This window comes from Zingiber officinale, chromosome 4A (assembly GCF_018446385.1).
Source record: "Zingiber officinale cultivar Zhangliang chromosome 4A, Zo_v1.1, whole genome shotgun sequence".
Lineage (NCBI taxonomy): Eukaryota > Viridiplantae > Streptophyta > Magnoliopsida > Zingiberales > Zingiberaceae > Zingiber > Zingiber officinale.
Genome location: NC_055992.1, coordinates 105,039,499 through 105,065,172, shown reverse-complemented (window position 1 = coordinate 105,065,172; position 25,674 = coordinate 105,039,499). Strand labels below are relative to the sequence as shown.

Genomic DNA, 25,674 nt, shown 5'->3' with positions numbered 1-25,674 from the left:
GTTCACTCAATTGACTTAGGAACCTAGTGTCATTTCTAACAAAAGAAAGATGAATTATAATTCACCTACTGCAAAATTATGAGTACAGAGAATCCGTGTCTTCTGATTCATCAGAGGGCCTAGGATTACCCTATGAAGAATCCATGATGCAACTTGAGAATCAACTGCACTGAGTATGTCATCAAGCAAGTAAATATCAGAGTCACTGTAGACAGCCCTGAAAATTTTCTTTGATATTAGGCCTAGGCATATAAGCAAACTCAACAACTCAAATAGCACTCTCCCAAGAATAACAAACTAACCTTGCAAATGCAAGACGGCTTCGTTGTCCACCAGATAAGTTGATTCCTTTCTCGCCAATGTATGATAGATCATTCCCAATCATAAGTGAAATATCAACATCAAGTGCACATGCATGTAATATTTCTCTGTATCTGTTTTTTTTTTTCCAAAAATGAAAGAAACTCATCAGAAACTATATATGTAAGACCCATAATCATCCACAATAGATAATATATTAAAGACAAGATATCATTTAAAAGAATCAAAAGAAGAAAAATTCACCTTTTAGTGTCGAAGTTATCTCCAAACAAAATGTTATCACGCACTGAACCTGACTGGATCCAAGGTACCTGTAGGATTACAAAGCAAGCATGAGCATCTAAAGTTGAAAAGTTTTTATTTTTTTTATTTAGCAATGATAGAGAAACCTGTGGCACATATGCTATTGATCCTTGAGAAATAATTAATCCCTGAATGAGACGCATCTCTCCAAGAATTGAATGCAACAAGGATGACTTGCCTGAACCAACCTGAAACATACAGACAAAACTTGAGGAACCCAATCCACACATTATATTTGATAACAAGGACAAATGCCCTATCCAAATATATTAAGGAAAGTATGTGCAACGGTGTGGGCTCTATATGCATAATAATATTTGAGTATTGACAAAACCCTACAAAATATATTAATAGGGAAATATATACAAAAAATGGGGGATATTCTACTTACATGGAGAAAAGTAAACAATGGGAAAAAAGAGAAGCAAACCAATAACCTTAGCAGGCAAGCTACAATAGTGAGGCAGTTTCACTAGATTGATGCCCTATTAATTGGCCATTGGAAACTTCTTATAGGCAACAATTTTAGTACACAAGCATTTTGTGTTGGACCCCGTGGTAGTTTTGATGTGATCAACCAAGTTGGTTAGGTCCTGCTGTGTTTGATCCCTGTGTCTGAGTGTGCAGGAGCTTAGGAACACAGGAAGTCGAGCGGAAGACGCAGCTAGCGAGAAGGACGGCACGGGAAGGGAGCCGACGGGCTCGGTGCGTCCGAAGGACGAGAGAGCTGCGGAAGAGTACTCCGGTGGGCGTGAAGAGCGTGCGCGGCGTTCGAGGGACGTTAAGCCGGGACGGAAGGCTGCTCGAGGAGAAGGCCGGGAATTGGGTTCGGGTGAGCCCTATTCCGGTTGGTCGCAATCACCCAAAAGAACGGAGCTTCGGAAGCTAAAGAGGAGAAGAAAAGAAGACAAAAGAGGCTGAAATTACTGTAGCAGAAATTACTGTAGCAGTAACCTTGAAGGCGCCTTGAACACATTGAAGGCGCCTTGAATGATTGTTTAAGGCGCCTTGAGCAGTCCAGTTTGACCGTTTGCGCTGCGGATAAAGTTTTATCCGCAGATCGAGTTGGAGGCGCCTTAAACCTTGTTGGAGGCGCCTTGGACCCTCGAGATAGACTTTCCAGGAGCTATAAAAAGGCCCCTGGAGCTAGGAATTCAACAACAACTCAAGCAATCATTGTGTAGCCATTCCTAGCAATAGTTCTAAGCTTCCAAAGTGTAAAAGGCTTCTCCGCCTTCAAGAAGAAGATTTTTCTACTGAGCTTTCCCTGAATTAACAACCTCCTTGGTTGTAACCAGGTTAAATCCTGTTTTCTACTTAATTTCTATTTCCTTGCTTGGTTTAATTTTATTTCTGCCTTTACTTTATTTACTATTGCATTAATTGAGTTGAAATCCGAGGAGGGTATTTTTATTTTGTGTTTTCAGCAATTCACCCCCCTCTTGCCGGCCTCCGCTGCACCAACAAGTGGTATCAGAGCCTGATCGCCTCAGAAGGACTAACCGCCAACTGAAGCACTACGATCAAGACGATGGCCGGAGCGAACATCCATCCCCCGAAGTTCGACGGAGACTTCGCCACATGGAAGCGCAAAATGGAGGTATTTTTTAAAACGGATTTTGATATTCTTATTACAATGAAATATGGTTTTGCAGCGCCGAAAGACAAAGAAGAAAACACATGGAGTAAGAAGGAGCAAGCCGATTTCGTCGCCAACGGAAAGGCGGAGTTCCACCTGCTTAGCGTGCTGCCACCACAAGAAGTAAATCGGATCGGAAGCTACGACTCAGCGAAAGATCTCTGGGAAAAATTCCTGGAGCTACACGAAGGTACTTCCGAAGCGAAGCTAGCGAAGCGCGACATCCTCCGGAACCAGTTAACGAACCTCCGGATGAACCAAGGCGAGAAGGTAGCGCAACTCCAAGCGAGAATCAAGGAGCTAATAACGCAACTAACGAACCTTGGAGAAGAGGTAACCAACCGGGACTCCATTCGATACGCGCTCAATGCCTTCCCGAGAACTCCAGAGTGGGCCTCCTTAGTAGATGCGTACTACATCTCTAAGGACCTCGAGGTAAGTACGTTAGAACAATTATTTTCAACTTTTGAACTTCACGAATCTCGAGTTTCAGAACCCAACGGAGCAGAGAAGACAAGTCAGAACATTGCCCTAAAGGCAAAGATAAACAGTTCTGACACCGAAGCCTCAGTCGATGAATCCGAAGCAGCACTACTGGTAAAACGGTTCAATAAGTTTTTTAATTCTAATAAATTTAGACCGCAAAAAAAGAGGCATCAACAAAGAAAAAGGACGGTTCGCTGCTACAACTGCAACGAAGAAGGGCACATCAAGGATGACTGCCCGAAATTAAAGAGAAAGGAGAAAGAAAGGGAAAAATCAAAAAGCAAGAAACCAGAATCCTCCAAGCACAAGAACCTGAAGGCTACTTGGTCAGATTCATCATCCTCCGAGTCAGACATCGAAGAATTCTCGGGACTAGCACTGATGGCCAACCATCAGCTAGAAGAAACGTCTAGCTCAGAAATGAGCATAGATGAAGGGGGAGGAACATCAGAAGGAGAAAGCAATGATGAAGGGGGAGCATCGCAAGATGAGGTAAGTAAGGTACGTGCCCTAAACTCTAAACAATCTTTTGAGTTTATTAAAGCTTTGTCTAAAGAATTAGATCAATTAGAAAAAGAAAATAAAAATTTGAAATCTGAAAATAAAAATCTAAAATTAGAAATTGAGAAATTAAGAAATAGTACATGTTTAAATAGATTTCCAAATTCAAAAATTAAAGTTTATGGAAAATTGAACTGGTATATTAGAAACCATCAGGGCCAGCTTAGAAGGATACCCAAAAATTATGTACCCCCTAAGTATCTGAATAACCCTGTAGGTAGGAACCTCTATTGGGTTCCAAAATCTGTGCTTAATTAATTTTTCAAAAATTAAAAGCTTACAGTGAGAAAATTAAATATTGAAATTCTTTATGGAAGCTTTGTCTAAGGAAGTGGTTGTTGCTCCAATAACCAAGAAGGCCTAGTGCCTCGCCACGACCTGGAAGCTAAAATATTGAAAAAAAATGTTTAATTAACTTTCTGAAAAAGCATTAAACTAGAATTAAATAATGCTTTAAAAGTTCTTAAATCTTTTTAAAATTCTAAAAAGTCAGATTGTGAAAATTCAAAAATTTAAATTTGACTTAGAAATTTTTTTATTGACTTAGAATTTTTTTAAAATTCAAAAATTTGACTTAGAAATTTTTTTTGGAAAAATTCATATTGACTTAGAAATTTTTTTTGAAAATTCAAAAAATTGACTTAGAATTTTTTTGTTTGGAAAAATTCGTTTTTGAATTAGAATTTTTTTAAATTCTATACATTTCACTTAACTTAGGTTATTTTTTTAACCCCATTTTTGCTGTGATCAAAGGGGGAGAGAAAAATACAAGTTTAGGGGGAGTTAGAAAATTTTGAAATTTCTGTTATTATAAAAAGTGTTGCAATTTTACTAATTGCAAAAAATTATGCTTAACTTGTTAGTTTAGTAATTTTTTCTTTAAAATTACCTTTTATGTATATTTTAACCCTAACTTGAACTTGGGTTGATGCACATCAAAAAGGGGGAGATTGTTGGACCCCGTGGTAGTTTTGATGTGATCAACCAAGTTAGTTAGGTCCTGCTGTGTTTGATCCCTGTGTCTGAGTGTGCAGGAGCTTAGGAACACAGGAAGTCGAGCGGAAGACGCAGCTAGCGAGAAGGACGGCACGGGAAGGGAGCCGACGGGCTCGGTGCGTCCGAAGGACGAGAGAGCTGCGGAAGAGTACTCCGGTGGGCGTGAAGAGCGTGCGCGGCGTTCGAGGGACGTTAAGCCGGGACGGAAGGCTGCTCGAGGAGAAGGCCGGGAATTGGGTTCGGGTGAGCCCTATTCCGGTTGGTCGCAATCACCCAAAAGAACGGAGCTTCGGAAGCTAAAGAGGAGAAGAAAAGAAGACAAAAGAGGCTGAAATTACTGTAGCAGAAATTACTGTAGCAGTAACCTTGAAGGCGCCTTAAACACATTGAAGGCGCCTTGAACACATTGAAGGCGCCTTGAATGATTGTTTAAGGCGCCTTGAGCAGTCCAGTTTGACCGTTTGCACTGCGGATAAAGTTTTATCCGCAGATCGAGTTGGAGGCGCCTTAAACCTTGTTGGAGGCGCCTTGGACCCTCGAGATAGACTTTCCAGGAGCTATAAAAAGGCCCCTGGAGCTAGGAATTCAACAACAACTCAAGCAATCATTGTGTAGCCATTCCTAGCAATAGTTCTAAGCTTCCAAAGTGTAAAAGGCTTCTCCGCCTTCAGCAAAGGAGATTTTTCTACTGAGCTTTTTCTTACTGCCCTGGATTAACAACCTCCTTGGTTGTAACCAGGTTAAATCCTGTTTTCTACTTAATTTCTATTTCCTTGCTTAGTTTAATTTTATTTCTGCCTTTACTTATTTACTATTGCATTAATTGAGTTGAAATCCGAGGAGGGTATTTTTATTTTGTGTTTTCAGCAATTCACCCCCCTCTTGCCGGCCTCCGCTGCACCAACATTATGTTGTTCAAATGGCTATTCAGGACACCCTCAATAAGGTGACACCAAACTTCAACAGCAATCTACTGTTCTGTATCATTGAACATATCCATCTTCTTTTCCTTATCTACCTGTGTACATGGCTTGTAGATTAACATTCACTTCCTCAAAATATGTTGGTGGCATTTGGCCTTCCATTTCATCCAAATAGGTAAGCCATGTTCTAGGGTCTACAACTAAATACTGCATAAGTATAGTTCTAGTACAATTATTCTACACATCAAGAAAAGAACCAGTCAAATGGTCAAAAGATAATTAATCACCTCACCAACTACAGCAACAAGAAGGCCCTTTGGAACTTCAACAGACACATTATTAAGGGCAGCCATTTGCTCCACATAGGAATTGTTGGACCATATAGAACATGCATCTAAAAAAGCAACAGCTGTTGGCATATTACTATTCGTCAATCTTCTTAAAGCACTTGATGGAGGAACCTGTCCTTGTATCTGCCACATTGATTCCATGATAATATTACAACTTTTCTCAGTACAAGACAAAAATTTGCTCAGACGGCCAGTAGAAATGAAAGCCTGTGATATGCACCACATTGATTAAGTATTAAAACAAATATTTGTAAAAACTAAACAGTGGAATTAAAAGCTAAGCCATGAAACTTACATCTATCAACCCATTAATCACCCATGGGAATGAATTTAAAGGAGAGATCAAGGTGTTGAAAAGTGCAACACAGGTAAAGACCTGAACATATAACCATCATTTACTGAATGCTTCGGTATGTGAAAAAATAAAAATTAAACAAAGATGTTTCAGAATCTCACTGTAGCAGCATCTAATGAATACCCCATTAATGCAAAGACACCAAAAGTAAACAAGGAGAACAGTGTTGGAGTTGTAGCCCAAAAAAAGACACACCAAGCATCCATGTACTTCCGAGTCTAGAAGACATCCATAATGTCAATTGACTCAATTCAACATAGCTTATTCTACATGCAAACTTATTAGATATTTGTTTCATACCGAGAGGTGTTTAACTTCTGCATCCCTCTTCTTCATCAAACGTTGGCTAAACAAGCTCTCCCAGCTGTACATTTTTATTGTTCTAATGTATGTCAACAGTTCTCCAGAACTCCTAATTCTGTTGGAAAAAAAATGCAGTGATGCACTGTATACTTTTTAAGAAGCATAGAGAAAATGCAACAAATATCATAAGGAGGGCAAGTGCATGGACTGACGTCAATTTCTTCATCCAATGATCATATGAAAGGGACACTCCATATGAAATCATGCGCCTCAGTATAAGCATTCAGAAATTAGCAGAATGAGGGCAGAGCTATCTCAACCTTTGATGGGCACTTCATTATAAATGGCTATGATCCAATCTACCCCGATTAGATGGCTAAAGAGGGGCCCTCCATTTTTATTTTTGTAGCCAGGTATCTAGAGCTTGCGAGCTGACTAATCCCGGGATGGACGATCCGGTCCCACATTCCGTCCACCAAGTAAATCGGGAAGTGCACACGATTGTTCGTCCATACTCCATAGGAAGGAGGTCCCCTCCATTAAATGTGCACAGAGATTACCCTACCATTGCTCCTCATTAATGGAGGTAACTTTTATCTAGTTGCATGATTCCTTCTTGGCTCCATAAACAATAATAGTGTCATAGTAGGGGTTAATCCCATCAATAGCGGGCACATAATTATCAACCAAAATTTAGGTGGAAGCGAAGTGAGAAGCCACCTATTCTTGAGGAACACTGAGATCGATTTATGGTTAGTCAACTCTCTCCAATTGGTGTGGTACTTAAAACAGGATACTTCCATGTGGTGGGAGGTATTAGGTGGATATGCTCTTTCGTGACATTTTGGGGAGGGATGAAAACCTGCCCATATAAACCACTCACTGTGTCAAGACTTGGATGTCAGACAGTTTAGCCCCCTTGAACTAATGTTCCCACTTGACAATGTACTTCGGTCATATGCATATATCCATATTTGTGATGAATAATTGTAAATTTTAGTAACAAAGAAATTTAACCAACAAAGCTTATATGTGGACAATTATAAGACTCATTTGAGTAATTTTAACGCATTAAGACAATTCAAGTCCAGAATTGGAGATTATATGAACATACAATATAATTCTATAAAAGCTCACCATTCCTAGGCAGGATCCTGATTATGGAGTTCATGACTCTATGGAGCAAACTTTCATTCATATAAACATTTTAAAGATCAGAACTATGTGAAAGTAGACCAACTTTTTCATACCCTACTACCTAAGAAGGCTCTGAATTGTATGGTGATGATTTTAACTTTAAGTAGAAGACACTCTATTAAAAAACTTTTGTCAATTTCTTCCCTCTTCTATAAGTTAATACTTGCCTCATAAAAATGCACCTTAAGAGCTATAAATTATCACTAAGTTAAGGTAGGGGCAATGTCAGATGCATGCTGTTAGAGGTACTAAGTTAAGTGGAAAATCAATTTTGCTCCAGTACCAAGTTGCCGATGAAAATACTGTTATTTATCAGAGGCACCACAGTGCACCTTACATAATTGAGCAATACAAGACGAAAAAACATAATCACCCAGGTAGGTCCATTAATCTAGTATACCATTGTTCAATTCAAATAATAATAATAATAATAACAATAATAATAACAAAAACTAAACCCATTCAGCTTTCAGTTTGGTACATGCTTCAAATTTATAGAAGCAGAATATATCTTGGTTCAACAATGATCCAATTAGTTGCAAACAAAAATTGAACTCGAAGCACCAATGTTCTTGTATTTAAATTAACTTAATAAATGTGATGGAGATTTATTTTGAGTGATTGAGCATTTATTAAATTTGTCAGAATCCACGGGATGAAAACGTTGATTGAAGTTTTGAACATCATCTGTTTTTATAATTTTTTTATCACATGAAAGTTGCCATATGATGTTACAACTAATAATTTAATGGTGCTTGGATGCAAATTCAGTTTAACTAAACTAAATTGATAATTTTGGTTAGATTTTAGTTAGGCTTGTAGTGTTATACCATTCTATTCAACTTCTATCATAAAGAGACAAGTTTACTTGGGTTTAGCTTGAAGCAATTGGGCACTCTTATTAGGAAGAAAAAAAAAAATCAGAGCTGTGTGATGAGGAGGCTTGAAAATTCCAGTAATTTGGAGCTTCTAAGCTTGACTCAAATAATTTCTACAACTTTTAATGATAACGCTGCCAACCTACCTCTCATCCTTTTGTTTCATCATATCCTCTGTCGCACTTGCTATCAGCTTAGAAATCCATTTATTCACTGCAGAGGAAATTATAACATCAATAATAATAGAAATATCATACATAGCCATAAAATAAATTCTTTTTCCTTTTTTTTTAGAGAAAAAGGAATTCATATATGTTGTTGGTAACCTTGTGTTAGTATAGCTTTCAGTAATCGACTTAACAACAAAGGAAAAGTGAAGTCTACAGTTCACAAAGACAATAAAATACTTTGATTCTCAGCTTCCGTAATATAAATAGTAGCATACTAATGCAACACATGTGACTGCCTACCTGGTATAAGCAACACAGTTATCGTGACTCCAGATATGAATGCAAAACTGACCTGCGTGTACAAAAGATACAGAGCCACACCAATCTGCAAAGGCAAGCTGCAATTGCAAAAGAAAACATAAAACGAACTGGGCAATACAAGATTGCAAATGGTAGTTTTAATTAATTGTTCAAGTAGCAGGACATACATAATCATACATTTTGAAGGAACAACAGTCCTATCTCCTGATGGTCAGGTTGGGTCACATCAGGTCACAGTTATCTAGAAAAACCCAATCCGACCTAGTTTGATCTGAGTTATAAAAATATCCCATTTCCCAACCCAGATGGCCAGACCCTAAACAACTGAAAGAATAAAAACAATTTTTCAGTTCAATTTGAGTTAGGATTTGGGAGATTTTAAGATTTCATAGATTTGAAATTTTTCAACACTGAAACATGTTCGCAGGGACCAAAACTTAGCTTGGAATAAGATTTCAACTAGCCCTACATATATCCACAAGAATGCATGGAAAAAGGTACTTCTAGGAATTCAAATGCTGCGGCAATTAAGGTTATGTTAGGCAATTTCTTGAGGTTAATTGGTGTGCATCCAAATGAGAATCACAAATCAACTAGTCTTGCGAACTATGAAAAATTTGACCAAAATCTTACAATTAAACAGTTGTGTCAAGTAATTTGCAATGCATATCTGGAAACTTATGATAGCATGAAAAAAGGTACTTCTAGGAATTCAAATGTTGCAGCAATCAAGGTTGTGTTAGGCAATTTCTTGAGGTTAATTGGTGTGCATCCAAATGAGAATCACAAATCAACTAGTCTAGAGAACTATAAAAAAGTTGACCAAAATCTCACAATTAAACAGGTTGTGTCAAGTAATTTGCAATGCATATCTGGAAACTTATGATAGCATAAAATGAAAAAATAAATAAAATAAAAGGTTGATACAATAAAAAAAAATACAACAGTAATACAAGCACACAAAGTTCCCATTGAAAAAGCCAGAAAAGAGTTATAAAGTTTCATTAAAATAATGTACCTCCATGCATCATGAATGCTATTACATAAGTTGACAGTCCTGTCGGCATCAACAGACATGAATGTTTGAATTTCACCATCAGAAAATGTTGAGCGCTCAGCCAGACTAATATTTAGGCACTACAAACAAAAGACATATGTTTAGTAAGATCCAAGATAATTTATTGCCCAGTAGCTCATCATACAAATTACAAGTATATAAATGATTGAGCTAACAAAAATATTTAAGTGGACCCTCCTTTATTACACTTATCAAAATCCATAATTTTGCTACAGCATTGGAAGGGGAGCCTTGGCGCAACGGTAAAGTTGTTGCCATGTGATCAAAAGGTCACGAGTTCGAATCTTGGAAACAACCTCTTACAAAAAGTAGGATAAGGCTACGTACAATGGATCCTTCCACAGGGCTCCGCATGGCGGGAGCTTCGTAGCCCGGTGCGGGAGCTTCGTGCACCGGGCTGTCCTTTTTTTATTGGAGAAAATAATTTGTATAGGAGTTTTGAATTCTAATTTAACACTTGGGCAGATTGGCTGATTGGTACAAACAGAAAATGCAGATTAACACCAACGCTGACCAGTCAGGCCAACCATTTTCAACAGGTTAGATAACCTACCAGATGAGGACAATCCCAAAGTTTAAACATATTAATAACAGACTTTCCCTGTGGAAGACTAAATTTTCTGTAAGAGAGGACAATTAAACCTAACCAATACTGTTCGTAGTTCCATACATCAGAAGCTATTTCTCAATAATTTGTTGCAGTAATAGTAAATGAAACTTGAAAGGTCATATAACAATCTTTCTAAATGTACAGAAAAGCATTGTATTACCTTGTGGTAGATTATGGTCATTATGCTTGATCTTAGCATCAACTTCAATTTCATTAGACGGAAAGAGTACTGTGTATCAAGAAAAGACCTACATTAACAAGTAGTTATTACTTCCTCAACAGGACAAAGGACATAATAAAAAACAAGATAAACTAGTCGTCAAAAGAACAGTTAGCAAAAGCAAGTTCTATTATGTACTTGAAAATGGAAGTAAGCCCCATGGATAGTGCGAGAATATATCCCTCTGTACTATTAGAACCTGTACAAAGGAGAAAAAGGCAACAAGATGTAATTCAGTTCTTAAAGATGAATAAAATCTTCCTTAAAGAATGAACTAATATAAACAAAAAAAAAAAATATTTAAGGCCAAACATACCGTGTGGAAGACAAATTTACCTTTACCTTCAAGCTAATAACAAATGAATATGGTTGAAAATTAGTTTCCATCAGATCAGAAAGATTGGTGATTCGTAGCAATCATCAATCACAAAGCATGTAATCACTTTTCTCGAGGCTGATTGGATGGAGATAAGCCAAGGTTGAAGTGATGGAGGATGCTTGTGGCAGATGCTATGCGACTTGAAGTGAACAAAGCCATGACCAAGCTATTCCATATATCTAACCAAAGGGCAACTGACACAAAGGATGTCCTACGACTTTTGTAATATGCTACCTGACACTATTATCAACATTTTATTCATATCCTTTCATAAAGGTTCAGAATAAAGCCTTTGCATTCATGGAAGTATATCTACAAATTTGTAACTTGGCATTTTGTCTTAGGTTCATTAAGAGTGATTTATTCACCCTTCCAGTACCATAGAGTCCTAAAGGCCTTTACCTTAAGACAATAATTATTGGATTGCTTGCATTGATTCTCTACACACTTCCACACATTGAACTAAAAAAAATAAAATTTTGATGGATTCAGTTGAGGTTTCATTGCTTAGCAAATTAAATGGACTTCAGGGCCATCACAACTTGGGTTCTTTTTAGCCAAATCTAAAAACTGATGTGCGTAGATTATAAATATTTTTGGGTATTGTTTAACATATATCTACTTGTATTTCATAAGTATAATTTATGTTTATTGCATCCTATTTCATTATTATGTCATTCTTCCACTCTATTTGTTCGAATGTCTGCTCTTTGCTTAGTTTTATTGACAAGACATGATATGGAGCGAAAATGGGCGAAAAATGCGCATTGCAGTCTCTTTCAAAATTATTTCCATCGCCTTTCAATGGAATACAATGTCACACGATCAAATTTTCCCACTTCTACATTATGAATCCTCTCTTCACACCTAAACACCCAATGATTATAAAGATTGCCTAAGATAACAATGTTGAGAATTTGAGATCCATTAAGTCAAGACCAACATAAAAATAACATTATCATATGACTATCAATAATCAATTATACCACCGATATCACACATACTTTAGAAGCCATTTTAAAACTCTAAATTACCCAATTAAAACAATTTAAACCCAATCCTTGATTCACTTTCTTAATCCAACTTCTATGCTCAAGCAAAACCTTAAGTCATTTATCCTCAAACAAAATCTCAACTGATCACACATTACAATTAATTCTAAAAATAGAAATCATTTATTTGTCCTCAAAACTAATTCATTATAGTTATTCAAAAAGAGTAACGACAACCTCAAGAATCAATATCCATAGACAATTAATCCTCAGTCCTGGATCCACATTATATATTTTTTTTTGCTTGAGATAATATCCCACAACAACATATTAAGATAACACCATTAATACTCCAATTTTACCAAAATCATTGTGATATTGTCTTTGACTAACTCTACAACCTTAATCACCTCTTGAATGGAATACAAGCTAATAAATCCTCATGATTATCATAAACCACAATTTCATATCACACAATCAAATTTTCCCTCTTCTACATTATCAAACCTCCTCTTCACACTTGAAAACCCAATGATTATAAAGATTTTCTACGATAACATTGAAAAGATCCAATATGTCAACAAATACCAAAATAACATTGTTAAACGACTATCAATGATCAATCAGTCCACCAATATCACATATATACTTGCAGAAGATATTTTTAAAACTCAAATTTACTATGCAATTCGCACTATCCAATTAAAATAATTTAAACCTCAATTCTTGATCCCATTTCTTCATCCAACTTCTCATTTAGCCAATCTATCCTCAAGCAAAACCTCAAGTCAGTGGCATGTCATAATTAGTTCTCAGAGTCAAAATCATCTATTGTTTCTCAAGATTAATTTGATTCTAGGTACTCATTCAATCATTCAAAAAGACTGACAATTAATCTTAAGAATTAATATCCACAAAAAATTAAACCTTCATCGCCGATCCAATTTTCTTATTTCAATTTCTTGTTTAATCATTCTATCCTCAAACAACCTCAATATAACTAACCACATAATGCAACTAATTCTCCAAGGCAATCCCCTCTATTTGTCCTCAAAATTATTTCCATCATAGTTAACATATTCAAAAAGATTAAAACAATTAACCTTAAATCAATATCTATAGACAATCTCGTATTTTTTCTAGTTGAGACTTGAGATAACATTACACAATAACTTAATTAATATGATAAAGTTTACTAGTAGCACCTCTAATTTCTATCAAAATTACTTCATACTATTTTTGACTTAATCTTCAATCTTAAACACCTCTTAAATGAAATACAAGCTATTCTTGATACCATAAACCACAATTTCATGTGAAACGATCAAATTTTCTTGCTTCTAGATTATCAAACCTTCTCCTCACACTTGAACACCAAATCATGACAAAGACTGCCTTCAATAAAATTGAAGAAATCCAATAAGTCAAGTCCAACATTAAAACAGCATTGTCACGACTATCAATGATCAACCATTCCACCAATATTACACATACTTTCAAAAGCAATGTTAAAACTTGAAATTACATGCGATCATACTTCCCAATCAAAATAATTTAAACCTCAATTCTTGATCCATTTTCCTAATCCACTTCTTATTTAGTCAATCTATCCTCAAACAAAGCAAAACCTCAAGTCAAGTAATTCACTAAAATCACATGTCATAATTAATTCTCAAAGCCAAAGTCATCTATTTATCCTTAAAATTAATTTCACTATAGTTACTCATTCAAAACACTATGACAATTAACCTTAAGAATCAATATCCACAAACAATTAAACCTCAATCCCTGATCCACTTTTCTTTATTCAATTTCTTGTTTAATCAATCTATCCTAAATTCCTAAGCATAACCTCAAGTCAACTAATCACAAAATGCAATTAATTCTCCAAGATAATGCCATTTATTTGTCCTCAAAATTATTTCCATCATCGTTAATCATTCAAAAAGAGTAAAACAATTAACCTTAGAAATAAATATCCACAATAACTTGCATTAACCTATCAGTAACATCTCTAATTTCTACCAAAATCATCTTGATACAATTTTTGAGTTACTCTACAACCTTAGTCACCTTTCAATGGAATACAATGTCACACAATCAAATTTTCCCACTTCTACATTATGAATCCTCCTCTTCATACCTAAACGCCCAATGATTATAAAGATTGCCTAAGATAACATTGAAGAAATCCATTAAGTCAAGACCAACATAAAAATAACATTGTCATTGACTATCAACGATCAATCATTCCACCGATATCACACATATACTTTTAGAAGCCATTTTAAAATTTGAAATTAGCCAATTAAAATAATTTAAACCCAATCCTTGGTCCACTCTTAATCCAACTTCTATCCTCAAGAAAAACCGTAAGTCAATCTATCCTCAAGCAAAACCTCAAGTCAACTGATCACACATTACAATTAATTCTCAAAACAAAAGTCATTTATTTTTCCTCAAAACTAATTTCATTATAGTTATTCAAAAAGATTATGACAACCACAAGAATCAATATCCATAGACAATTAATCCACAATCGTGGATGCAGAATTATATTTTTCTGCTTGACATAACAACCCACAACAACATATTAAGATAACACCATTATTACTCCAATTTTACCAAAATCATCTTGAAACTATTTTTGACTTAGTCTACAACCTTAATTACCTCTTGAATGGAATACAGGCTAATAAATCCTCTTGATATCATATACCACAATTTAATGTCACAACATCAAATTTCCCCTTTTTTATATTATCAAACCTCCTCTCACACTTGAAGACACAACAATTATAGAGATTACTTAAGATACCATTGAAGAGATCCAATAAGTCAATACAAAATCCAAAACAATATTATTGTACAACTATCGATGATCAGTCATTTTACCAATATTATACATATTCTTCCATATGCCATTTTAAAACTTGAAATTGCCATGCAATTGGTAATTATATGAACCTCAATCCTTGATCCACTTTCTAAATTTCAACTTCTTGTTGAGTCAATCTATCCTCAAGTTAATTGATCACACATTACAATAAATTCTCTAAGCTAAAGCCCTCTATTTGTTGATGTGGAGCAATAGAGTTTTGAGACCACTTTGATCGACAACCACAGGCGAGTAAGCTTTGAAAGCCATAACTTTTGACTCAAGTTCAATCATGGAATGCACAATATATCAAATTGAAGCTCGTTCAAAGATCTACAATTGGTTACGACCAGTTTTAGGCCCAAAAAAAAATTGTTTAAAGTCTTTTCAGAGATGCACAATATATCAAATTGAAGCTCGTTTAGAGATCTACAAATGGTTACGGAAGTAACCCATAATGCCCAATCTTAGGCCCAAAAAAAATTATTTAAAGCCTTTATGGGGATCCAAAGAATTTTAGTCTTTTTTAAGATTATTTTCATCCTTTGCATGATTAGGTTTTTGAGATTATTTAAACTATATGTTTAGTTGATTATATTTTAGAGTAGTTGTTTTTTATCAATAAACTTTTATAGAGTAGCTTTTCTCCAAAACGACGAGTTTTTGGATGCCTATTTTCCTAGTAAATCAACAAGTCTTTAGAAAATTATTTTCGGTGTTCGTGTTCAAATCAAGGATTCAATAGTTCCTGCTACATCATTTGTCCTTAAAATTAATTTCATTATAGTTACTATGACAATTAACCTCAAGAATCAACATCCATGTACAATCATATTTTTTGTAGAGATAAGACACCGCAATAACTCACTTTATTACGATCGATTTTATTTGTAATACCTTTAAATTTTACCAAAATTATTTTGATATTATATTTGTCTTGTTGTATAACCTTAACCACCTTTTTAATGCAATACAAATAGATAATATTATAAACTAAAATTTAATGTTACACAATCAATCATTACACCATATCACATTCACACATATACTTTTGTAGGTCAATTTAAACAAGAAATTACTGTGTAACTTGTACTTTCCAATTAAAGTCATTTAAACCACAATCCTTGATCCACTTTTTAAATCTAATTTCTTATTTATTCAATTTATCCTCAAGCATAACCTCAAGTTATATGATCACACATTGCAATTAATTCTCCAAACAACAACCCCTTATTGTCCTCAAAATTATTTTCATTAAAGGTTTCATTTAAAAAGGTTAAAACAATTACCCTTAGAAATCAATATCCACATATCATACATTTTTCTAGTTGAGATAACACCCATCAATAACATTAATCTTATAAATGTTACCAAAAATATCTCTAATTTCTACCAAAATCATCCTAATACTATTTTGAGTTACTCTACAACCTTAAATGGAATACAAGATAATAAATCCTTACGATAACATAAACCAAAATTTTATGTCGCACGATCAAATTTTCGATCTTCTACATTATCAAACCTCCTCTTCACACCTGAATACCCAACGATTATAGAGATTGTCCACGACAAAGAAACAAGGATAATATTCTACCTCGATCAATAAGGAAAGCTTCCTAAAGTCTTTATACAATTGATTCTCAACCTCCTGCATAAGAGCATCCTAAGGAACAACCATAATTAGCAAACCATAGAAAGCAATGCATCATAACCTAAATCATAAAAGCATACAACAATAGCAATTGTTAAATGAGTTAGTATATGGTTTGTTGCATGGTCTTAACTCTCGTACCGTGCCAAGTGGCATGATCAAAACATATTATTTCAATAAATTATTGAAACTCGATACTCAACAAAAGCAAATCTTTTGTTATTTTGTGAATCATATTGGTGAGTATCATATCATTTTTGATATTCGACAATATGATATAATACACATCAAGATAAAGTGAAAAAATATTTATTATTTTTTAGCTTAAAACAGTATCAAAAACATATCATTTTAGATAGGACAGACGTATTTAAATATATAATTATGTTTTTTTTTCATCTTCATCTCCTACCCCTCCAATTTGCAATTGACACTATACATCGGAACGCCAACATAATATCAAAATAGTATTGTCTAAGATTTTAAACCTTGGTTTGCTACATGGTCATTGCATGGGGTTGTTGCCTTCCTTTCTCTCTAGTACCATGCTCTTGTACCATGTTAAGGTTAGGTGGGAAATTATGAGTTATTCCACTAAGTAGTTCCCTTTACCCATACATAGTTTTTTTTTTTTTTACATTTTTCATATGTATCCTTGTGATTTGGATATTCACAATTATATTCCAAACAATTTACTATTGGGCCCTTAACTTTAACCTAGAAGGAACACTAAGTAGATCACGTCACGTGACTAGGCAATGCCTAATGATGATTAGATGGACCTTAGATGGTGAGGCAACAATTTGCCAATTTTATATCCAATTTAGAAACATTTACCCTTTCTTGATAATGAGAGGTACTATAAAAGTTGCTTAGAAAGAGTTGAACTCAAAATGAAACTACTTTATTTTAAAAAAAAAAAAAACATAATAGAGATGCTTCATGTTGTCACCCAGGCGCCCGCGGTTCGAACCCCAGCTATGGCGTATTTGCAGGAATTTTTCCTCCAAATGGGGGGCATAACCAAAGGATGCTATGTTTTAGATGGTACTATCCATATCACTAAGGTGCACCTTCCTTTTCGGAAGCCCAAACTTAAGAACTCCAAAGTTAAGCGTGCTTGGCTTGGAGAAATCTGAGGATGGGTGACCTCCTGGGAAGTTTTCCAAGGTGCGTGCGAGTGAGGACAAAGCACGCTAAAAGGACCTCCGATGGTCTGTGGAGCTAGTCGTCAACCCGATGGGCAATTCTGGTGGCGTTCCCGATTCGGTCCGATGGGGCTCGCCTGGGCGGGGGCGTTACAGATGGTATCAGAGCGACCTTGCGACCGTGAGTGCGCCTGTGGCAAGAGCACCCAGGGCACCACCTAGCGAGGGAGATTCTGGGATTTGTCTGTGGTGTGATTCATGGTTACACAACAAGGACGTTGTGTCTTTAAGTGGAGGTGATTGTAATACCCCGGTTCTGAGATTCTGGTGAAGTATGGCTTAAAAGGTTAGATGGTACTATCTATATCACCAAGGTGCACCTTCCTTTTCGGAAGCCCAAACTTAAGAACTCCAAAGTTAAGTGTGCTTGGCTTGGAGAAATCTGAGGATGGGTGACCTCCTGGGAAGTTTTCCAGGATGTGTGCGAGTGAGGACAAAGCACGCTGAAAGGACCTCCCGTGATCTGTGGAGCTAGTTCGGTCTGGGTGGGGCCCGCCCGGGCTGGGGCGTTACATGTTTGGTTTCTGGGCTGGCTGCCGCGTGCGCTTCCGATTTATCCTGGTGACCGATGGGAAATTTTCGTGGGGACGGGCCGGTTACCCCCAGAGATAGTCAATGAGGCTAACTGGGATTATCAACCTTTTGAAGGGGAGTCTTGGCGCAACGATAAAGTTGTTGCCATATGACCAACAGGTCACGGGTTCGAATCCTGGAAACAACCTCTTGCAAAAAGCAGGGTAAGGCTGCGTATAATGGATCCTTCTCCGGGACCCCGTATGGCGGGAGCTTCATGCACCGGACTGCTCTTTTTTTTTTAATAGAGATGCTTCACCAATTTGCTGCATAAACTACTAATCCTGTCAATTGTTTGTAGTTTGAAGAAAATAAATAATCAAGCAATCTAGTAGTTGATTATTAACTATGTATCATGCTCACTCATAGATGAATAGTACAAGTAGCAACATGGATAACAAATTTCTTATTTTGCTCGAGTTCACAGTCTAGAACAAATTGTTGATGGCTTTAACATCTGAAATAGAACAAATACCTCTATGTGAGTGAAAAACAAAAAATGAACCCACATGTTTGCCTTCAGCATCTTTTTGTTGATCAAAAAATTAGGCCTACCTCCCATGTTAAAAAAAAAATACTGAACTAGCCTAGCCAATGTACTTATTTTACTGAACTAATCATGAATGCAAATATTCATAGCTAGATAACCATATATTTCTATATTAGAATGATTGCTAACTTAAAGTTTCCTCATTTTGCAAAATTATAAAAACATGATTGGCACTGAGATTCTCATACACTTGTGCACATATTTTGAAAAGTCCACATGTGGATTCTAAATTCCTCGTTTATGGACATACCACAAGCTTGCTAATACCATAACAGGCAAGTTCCATGATATAGAAGCAAGAAATAAGTCAAAAAAAACACCATAGCTTTTTTCTTCATCAAACCTTGTTGCAGATATCTGATAAGCTTGTTAAGGAGCAATGGAGTAATAAAGCCAACACCATCGTTTAATGCCTGAAATAAATCGTTAAAACAACAACAGATTAGGAAATTAAAAATATCAATTAAAAAAAAAAGAATTAAGTTTCAGCATACAAAAGATTATATAACTTTAGGTACAAAGTTAAAATGAAAAACTTGCAGAGAACTAGCACAACAGCTAGTGAAAATCTAGGACAGGATAAGACATCTTTAGTTCTATTTATTGAAAGTGAAGGAGAGATCCAACAAACCAGAGTACAATTCAAAGCAAATGAGATAAGTGAGAGTTTCTATATGAGGTTTTAATAACAAATCACTTCTTTCTTTCTGTACAGGACAAAGCTGTTTGTAATTTAAGGGGTATTTTTTTTGGACAAAGTCCCAGTTAATATCACAGAAGCATCTAAAATATTTACTAGATCAAACACCTTGACCTTTACAATTCTTCAATGTTTAAACTTCAAGATATAAATAATAAAATATGCAAATACCCACACACACACACACAAAAAATATGAATAGACAAATAACGATAGATGAGTATCAAAAGAGACAGAAGCAGAAATAATTCAAATGAACAGATAGCGCACACACTATATGCTCAATGCAGATGTACAATTATCTCACAGATTGTCCATTTGTTGTCAGACAAATTATTGATAAAATGTGTACTTTGTTTAATTCCACTAAGAGAATTAGAACAAATATATATAATAGTAATCACAAATCATGAGGGAAGCAGACCAGAAAGCAAGAACTACTTTATCAACAGTTTGTTTAATAATATTATCAACATAGCACACACTAAATAGTTTGGACTAAGACAAATTCATGTCATTATTGTTCTAGTGTTTTTAATAGGTTATATGTGGAGCATGAAAATCTCAGTTCCACCCCAAAATGCAAGCAATCTAGGATATGAAATGCTACTATATGTGTCAGAAACTAGAAAACTATCATGTTCCAAAGATAATGTATTATTATTGTTATTTAAATAAATCAATAAGGGCACCTTTAGCAAACCCAAGCGCAAGTAATGCCAACCATATGCATTGTACATGGCTTTAAACAGAAGATGTGAGCCATGCTTATTTTTTTCAGCTACCCAGCAATCCAGCATCAGGGTATGGCATAAAGAAGGCATAAGCTCACTAGGCAACGGAACTAGATCTTCAAAGTCAAGTTGCTTTCTCACACCAACATCCATCATCGTGTTGACAAATTTGAACATAAAAAGCTGGCAAAAGCTGCCAGATTTCCCATCCTATGGAAATAAGAAGAAATAAATTTAGCAACATAAGCAAAAAAAAAAAAAGGCATAATAAAAAATATTTTTAAAAATACATCCTATGGAAATAAGAAGAGATAAGGTTAGCGACATAAACCAAAATTAAAAACAAAATAAAATAATAAATAAATAAACCACTCCACTTAACAAGATGTCTGCAAACTTAAGCATAACTAGCTTCTAAAAATAGGCATCCACCATTTGATTAATAAAACCAGTGTATACATTTGAGTGTCTCATAACCATGCTGAAGGATTTCTACTGTGCAATCAATTAACTTCACAACTATATTTAATTTCAAAAGATGGAGCGAATACAATAATTTTACATAATCACAAATGCACACACCAGATATTCTGTTTGCCCTTCTTTAATCTCTGTCTGGAATGAAAGAAGAGAATCTTTGACAGAATTAACTTCCCTGAAATAGAAATTAACTTTGAAGTTGGTAGTTAATGTTGCAGAGATAATAATACTAAAATAAGGTTATTCTAAATAAATGTAAATATTGAAGACCATGGAACTGATGCAACAGAACTTCTACAATTGAATATTGGTCATCATTGATGAGAAAAAGTAAAGTAGAATAACTTCAGAATTTGTCTAAACACAAGCATCTGATGCATTCAAGAAGTAGACTGTGGTACAATATTGAACTTAGATTAGCCTCTGAGCTCATTGCTACTATTTCATCTGTATGGCTACATTTGGTTGGGTGTAATGTAATCTTACTTGTAATGTAATCAAATTTGTAATGTAATGTAATGTAATCTTAATTATATTATTACGTTTGGTAATGTAATGTATGTAATCTTTGATTACAAGGATAATTACATTCTTTTGTTTAGTGTCCAATATTTTTTATAAGAAATGTAATTCGTATTATTATAAAATAACAAAAATATTCTGCGACCTCTACCGACGGTCGCCGCACCTCTGCTGGAGCTTGCGACAACCAATGGTCGTCGCTGTCAGCCTCCTCCGCCGATGACCACCACCGGCAATCGGCGACGGCAACGGCGACGGCAACGACCGCCGGCGGCGGCCGACGGTGGTCGCAGGCGGCCGTCACCGGCGGCCGCCGGTGGTCGCAGGCGACGGCCGCCGGCGGGCGGGGCAAACGGCGTTGGGCGACGGCATGTTCTTCTATGTGTTTAGGTCGTTCTGTTATCTTAATGAAAACTTCTTTTAATTGTTTTTCAGTTAAAGGCTTTCTTTCTAGCACTTCTTGAGTCAGGTTTTCTAGGGCTTTATTAATCTTGTGATTTTCAAATTTCAAAGCCTCTATTTGTTCCTGGATTTGCTTAAAGTTTTTCAAATGAACTCTGCAAGATAGACAGATTCTATCGTAAATTACTGATATATTGTGAGCTAACTCTCTTTTTGTAGGCTGGGTTTGTTTTTGGGCAAGGTCAAGGTATTCTAGGTTTGAAGTATGTGATTTAGTATACCATTCGGATTTATTTCGGCTCCCTCGCCTTTTTACCAAGTTAGGACCTGTTCTTTTGCAATCCACCCGTCGTTCCCCGGTCGCCTTATTACCATCAAAAAGTCTTGGATAAAAACGAGTTGATTAGATACTATATCAGTTCATGTGTTCGCTATAACTGATCAACAGTTGCAATTCGCTAAACATGCCCCTAGACTTAACTATAACTGATCAACAGTTGCAATTCATTAAGCCTAGATTTTAAAGAAAGATATCTGTTAATGCCTGTGGGAATTATAGGATGGAACAAAATCTTAACAACTTCTCCCCTGAACACCTTGAACTAAAGATTTACTCAGCCATAAGTTTTAGCTCTGATACCAAAAATAGTTTAGCGTGGTAATAGAATAGTTTCTAAACAACTTCAGATAATGTATCAAAAGAGAGATTAAAAACTTACAGGACTGAAATTGCTTAGAAAGGAAATTACAAGCTTACAAGCTTCTCAGAGTTGGACTTGTACCGAGATGCGGTGTCTGTCCAGCAATGAGCTAAGGAAGGGTTTATATAGAAAAGTAGGAAGAGTTGGATAGGTGAATCGGGTGCTCAAGGGGGCCCCATCGTCATTCACGGGTATCCTTATCTCTTTCTTTTCATACCCTTTACAACTATGGCTAGTCATTTTACAGCTCAGGCTAGTTCAATTATTAAGCTAAAGTCATTCTTATCTTTTAGGATAGATGGACGGCTCCCCGAGGCTCAATCCAAAATATCTTTAAAGAGTAAGATTTGGATATCTGGGTTTTTGGATTTTTGGGGTCCACCATGCTTCTTTACGGTGGTGCGTCTCTTACATGTTGCAAGATGTTCTGAGCTTTAATAAAGAGATCCAATAATTCATCTCTAGCTTTTGTCACTTCCGGGAGGGAATCTTTAAAGTAGAGGCCACCTCTGAGTTGTCCTCGATATTCAAAATCTGCTTTCTTGGCATCATTGATGAGCTTGAGTTCCCATATACTGTTGAGGACGTGGCGTGATGCCGTCCACTCAATGTCTTCGAGATGGGCTCAAAGATCCTTAGGCTTGGGCTTCTGCCTCTACTCTCAGAGCCCATCTCGAAGACATTGAGTGGACGACATCACGCCATGTCCTCAACAGTATATGGGAACTCAAGCTCATCAATGATGCCAAGAAAGCAGATTTTGAATATCGAGGACAACTCAGAGGTGGCCTCTACTTTAAAGATTCCCTCCCGGAAGTGACAAAAGCTAGAGATGAATTATTGGATCTCTTTATTAAAGCTCAGAACATCTTGCAACGTGTAAGAGACGCACCACCGTAAAGAAGCATGGTGGACCCCAAAAATCCAAAAACCTAGATATCCAAATCTTACTCTTTAAAGATATTTTGGACTGAGCCTCGGGGAGCCGTCCATCTATCCTAAAAGATAAGAATGACTTTAGCTTAATAATTGAACTAGACTGAGCTGTAAAAGGACTAGCCTTAGTTGTAAAGGGTATGAAAAGAAAGAGATAAGGATACCCGTGAATGACGATGGGGCCCCCTTGAGCACCCGATTCACCTATCCAACTCTCCCTACTTTTCTATATAAACCCTTCCTTAGCTCATTGCTGGACAGACACCGCATCTCGGTACAAGTCCAACTCTGAGAAGCTTGTAAGTTTGTAAGCTTGTAATTTCCTTTCTAAGCAATTTCAGTCCTGTAAGTTTTTAATCTCTCTTTTGATATATTATCTGAAGTTGTTTAGAAACTATTCTATTACCACGCTAAACTATTTTTGGTATCAGAGCTAAAACTTATGGCTGAGTAAATCTTTAGTTCAAGGTGTTCAGGGGAGAAGTTGTTAAGATTTTGTTCCATCCTATAATTCCCACAGGCATTAACAGATATCTTTCTTTAAAATCTAGGCTTAATGAATTGCAACTGTTGATCAGTTATAGTTAAGTCTAGGGGCATGTTTAGCGAATTGCAACTGTTGATCAGTTATAGCAAACACATGAACTGATACAGTATCTAATCAACTCGTTTTTATCCAAGACTTTTTGATGGTAATAAGGCGACCGGGGAACGACGGGTGGATTGCAAAAGAACAGGTCCTAACTTGGCAGTAACGGCTGGGAGCCAAAAGTAAGTCCAAGGGCACACCTGTGTGAGCAAGAAAACTCTTAGAACCCTCTAAGCTGTAAGCCATCTAAAGTTAAAATAAAAATTAGTTGTAAATGTCCAGAAGGTGGGAAGAACAAATACAGGAATGGTATACTAAATCACATACTTCAAACCTAGAATACCTTAACCTTGCCCAAAAACAAACCCAGCCTACAAAAAGAGAGTTAGCTCACAATATATCAGTAATCTACGATAGAATTTGTCTATCTTGTAGAGTTCATTTGAAAAACTTTAAGCAAATCCAGGAACAAATAGAGGCCTTGACATTTGAAAATCATAAGATTAATAAAGCCCTAGAAAACCTGACTCAAGAAGTGCTAGAAAGCAAGCCTTTAACTGAAAAACAATTAAAAGAAGTTATCATTAAGATAACAGAACGGCCTAAACACATAGAAGAACAAGTCGTACGTCTTTCTGAGGAGCTAAAAGAAAAACTAAGCAAGGTTGAAAAGTTACTACATAAGGTAGAAGCTTGGGTTTCTGCATGAACCATATAAACACTCAAGCTACAAACTCCTATAAAGAAGCCTTGCAAGCAACAGAAGGAATTGAATCTCCAGCCCTTGGTTTTTGCAAACCATCTGATTTTAAAGGAGGTATTAGCAGCAATATTTGTACTATTAAACAGGCTAATGCGCAGATATAACTTCTAGTTACTATACTAGAAAAACAAGAGAAGCCTAAAGAACAAAAAGGGAAGTTAAGGGTCTTCACAGATCCTTTCACAATTCTCAAAGAAGAAAAGGCTAAGCTAAAGAAATGACTTCTCGAGCATCAAATCCTCCTGTTACAACTCTTACAAGGACAAGAACTGAGGAGGCACCATTATTTAAAGATCCATCTGATGAGGAAGAAATTACTAATCATATAATTGCAGTACTCACTGAAACAGGAAAAGGGAATGAAGAATTATTGGTGAGAACGATATCGACCTCAGCTATGTTACCAGTAAGAAGAAGTCATGGGGCAGCAGGGTATGACCTGGCAATAGACTATGCAAAGAATATAGCCCCTAACGAAAGAAGATTATTAACAACAGGGATATGCATTCAAGTCCCGGAAGGTTTATATGCACGCATAGCTCCCCGATCCAGTGCAGCACTAAGAGGCATTATTATCATGGGAGGTGTTATTGATACTGATTACAGAGGGGAAATCAAAATACTTGCATACAACCACCAAGAGAACCTAGAGGAACCTTTAAAAGAAAAGAAACCTCAGAATGGTGGAACCTACCAACTGCTCATCAACAGACAGGTGCTATCCTAACATTACCAACTAAATTAAATCGAGTTGAAGATGTTTTCCAAGATGGGAGGCTATAACCAAGAATGTTGTTGCTCTTCAAAATCTCACTGATACACAAGATAAAGCTGACTTTATTGAAAATTTACTTGGGGAATCAGAAAGACTCACCTGGATACAATGGCGTATGACCTACCCA

The 25,674-nt window shown here is 36.2% G+C and overlaps 1 protein-coding gene across 4 annotated transcripts in view; it reads right to left on the bottom strand.

The window, feature by feature from the left end:
• The window catches only part of LOC121970440 (ABC transporter C family member 13-like), a 49,923-nt gene that overhangs the window by 7,505 nt on the left and 16,744 nt on the right, over positions 1–25,674 (bottom strand). For all 4 annotated transcript variants that reach the window (XM_042521174.1, XM_042521175.1, XM_042521173.1 and 1 more), the window contains 16 exons: positions 20,962–21,034; positions 20,338–20,589; positions 19,289–19,358; positions 10,850–10,910; positions 10,652–10,739; positions 9,822–9,940; positions 8,783–8,880; positions 8,459–8,525; positions 6,235–6,352; positions 6,036–6,152; positions 5,875–5,955; positions 5,517–5,786; positions 711–812; positions 565–632; positions 303–434; positions 70–217 (listed from right to left, as the gene is read on the bottom strand). In XM_042521174.1, the coding sequence (XP_042377108.1) occupies positions 70–217; positions 303–434; positions 565–632; positions 711–812; positions 5,517–5,786; positions 5,875–5,955; positions 6,036–6,152; positions 6,235–6,352; positions 8,459–8,525; positions 8,783–8,880; positions 9,822–9,940; positions 10,652–10,739; positions 10,850–10,910; positions 19,289–19,358; positions 20,338–20,589; positions 20,962–21,034 (1,864 nt within the window). The remainder of the gene's footprint in view (positions 1–69; positions 218–302; positions 435–564; positions 633–710; positions 813–5,516; positions 5,787–5,874; positions 5,956–6,035; positions 6,153–6,234; positions 6,353–8,458; positions 8,526–8,782; positions 8,881–9,821; positions 9,941–10,651; positions 10,740–10,849; positions 10,911–19,288; positions 19,359–20,337; positions 20,590–20,961; positions 21,035–25,674) is intronic.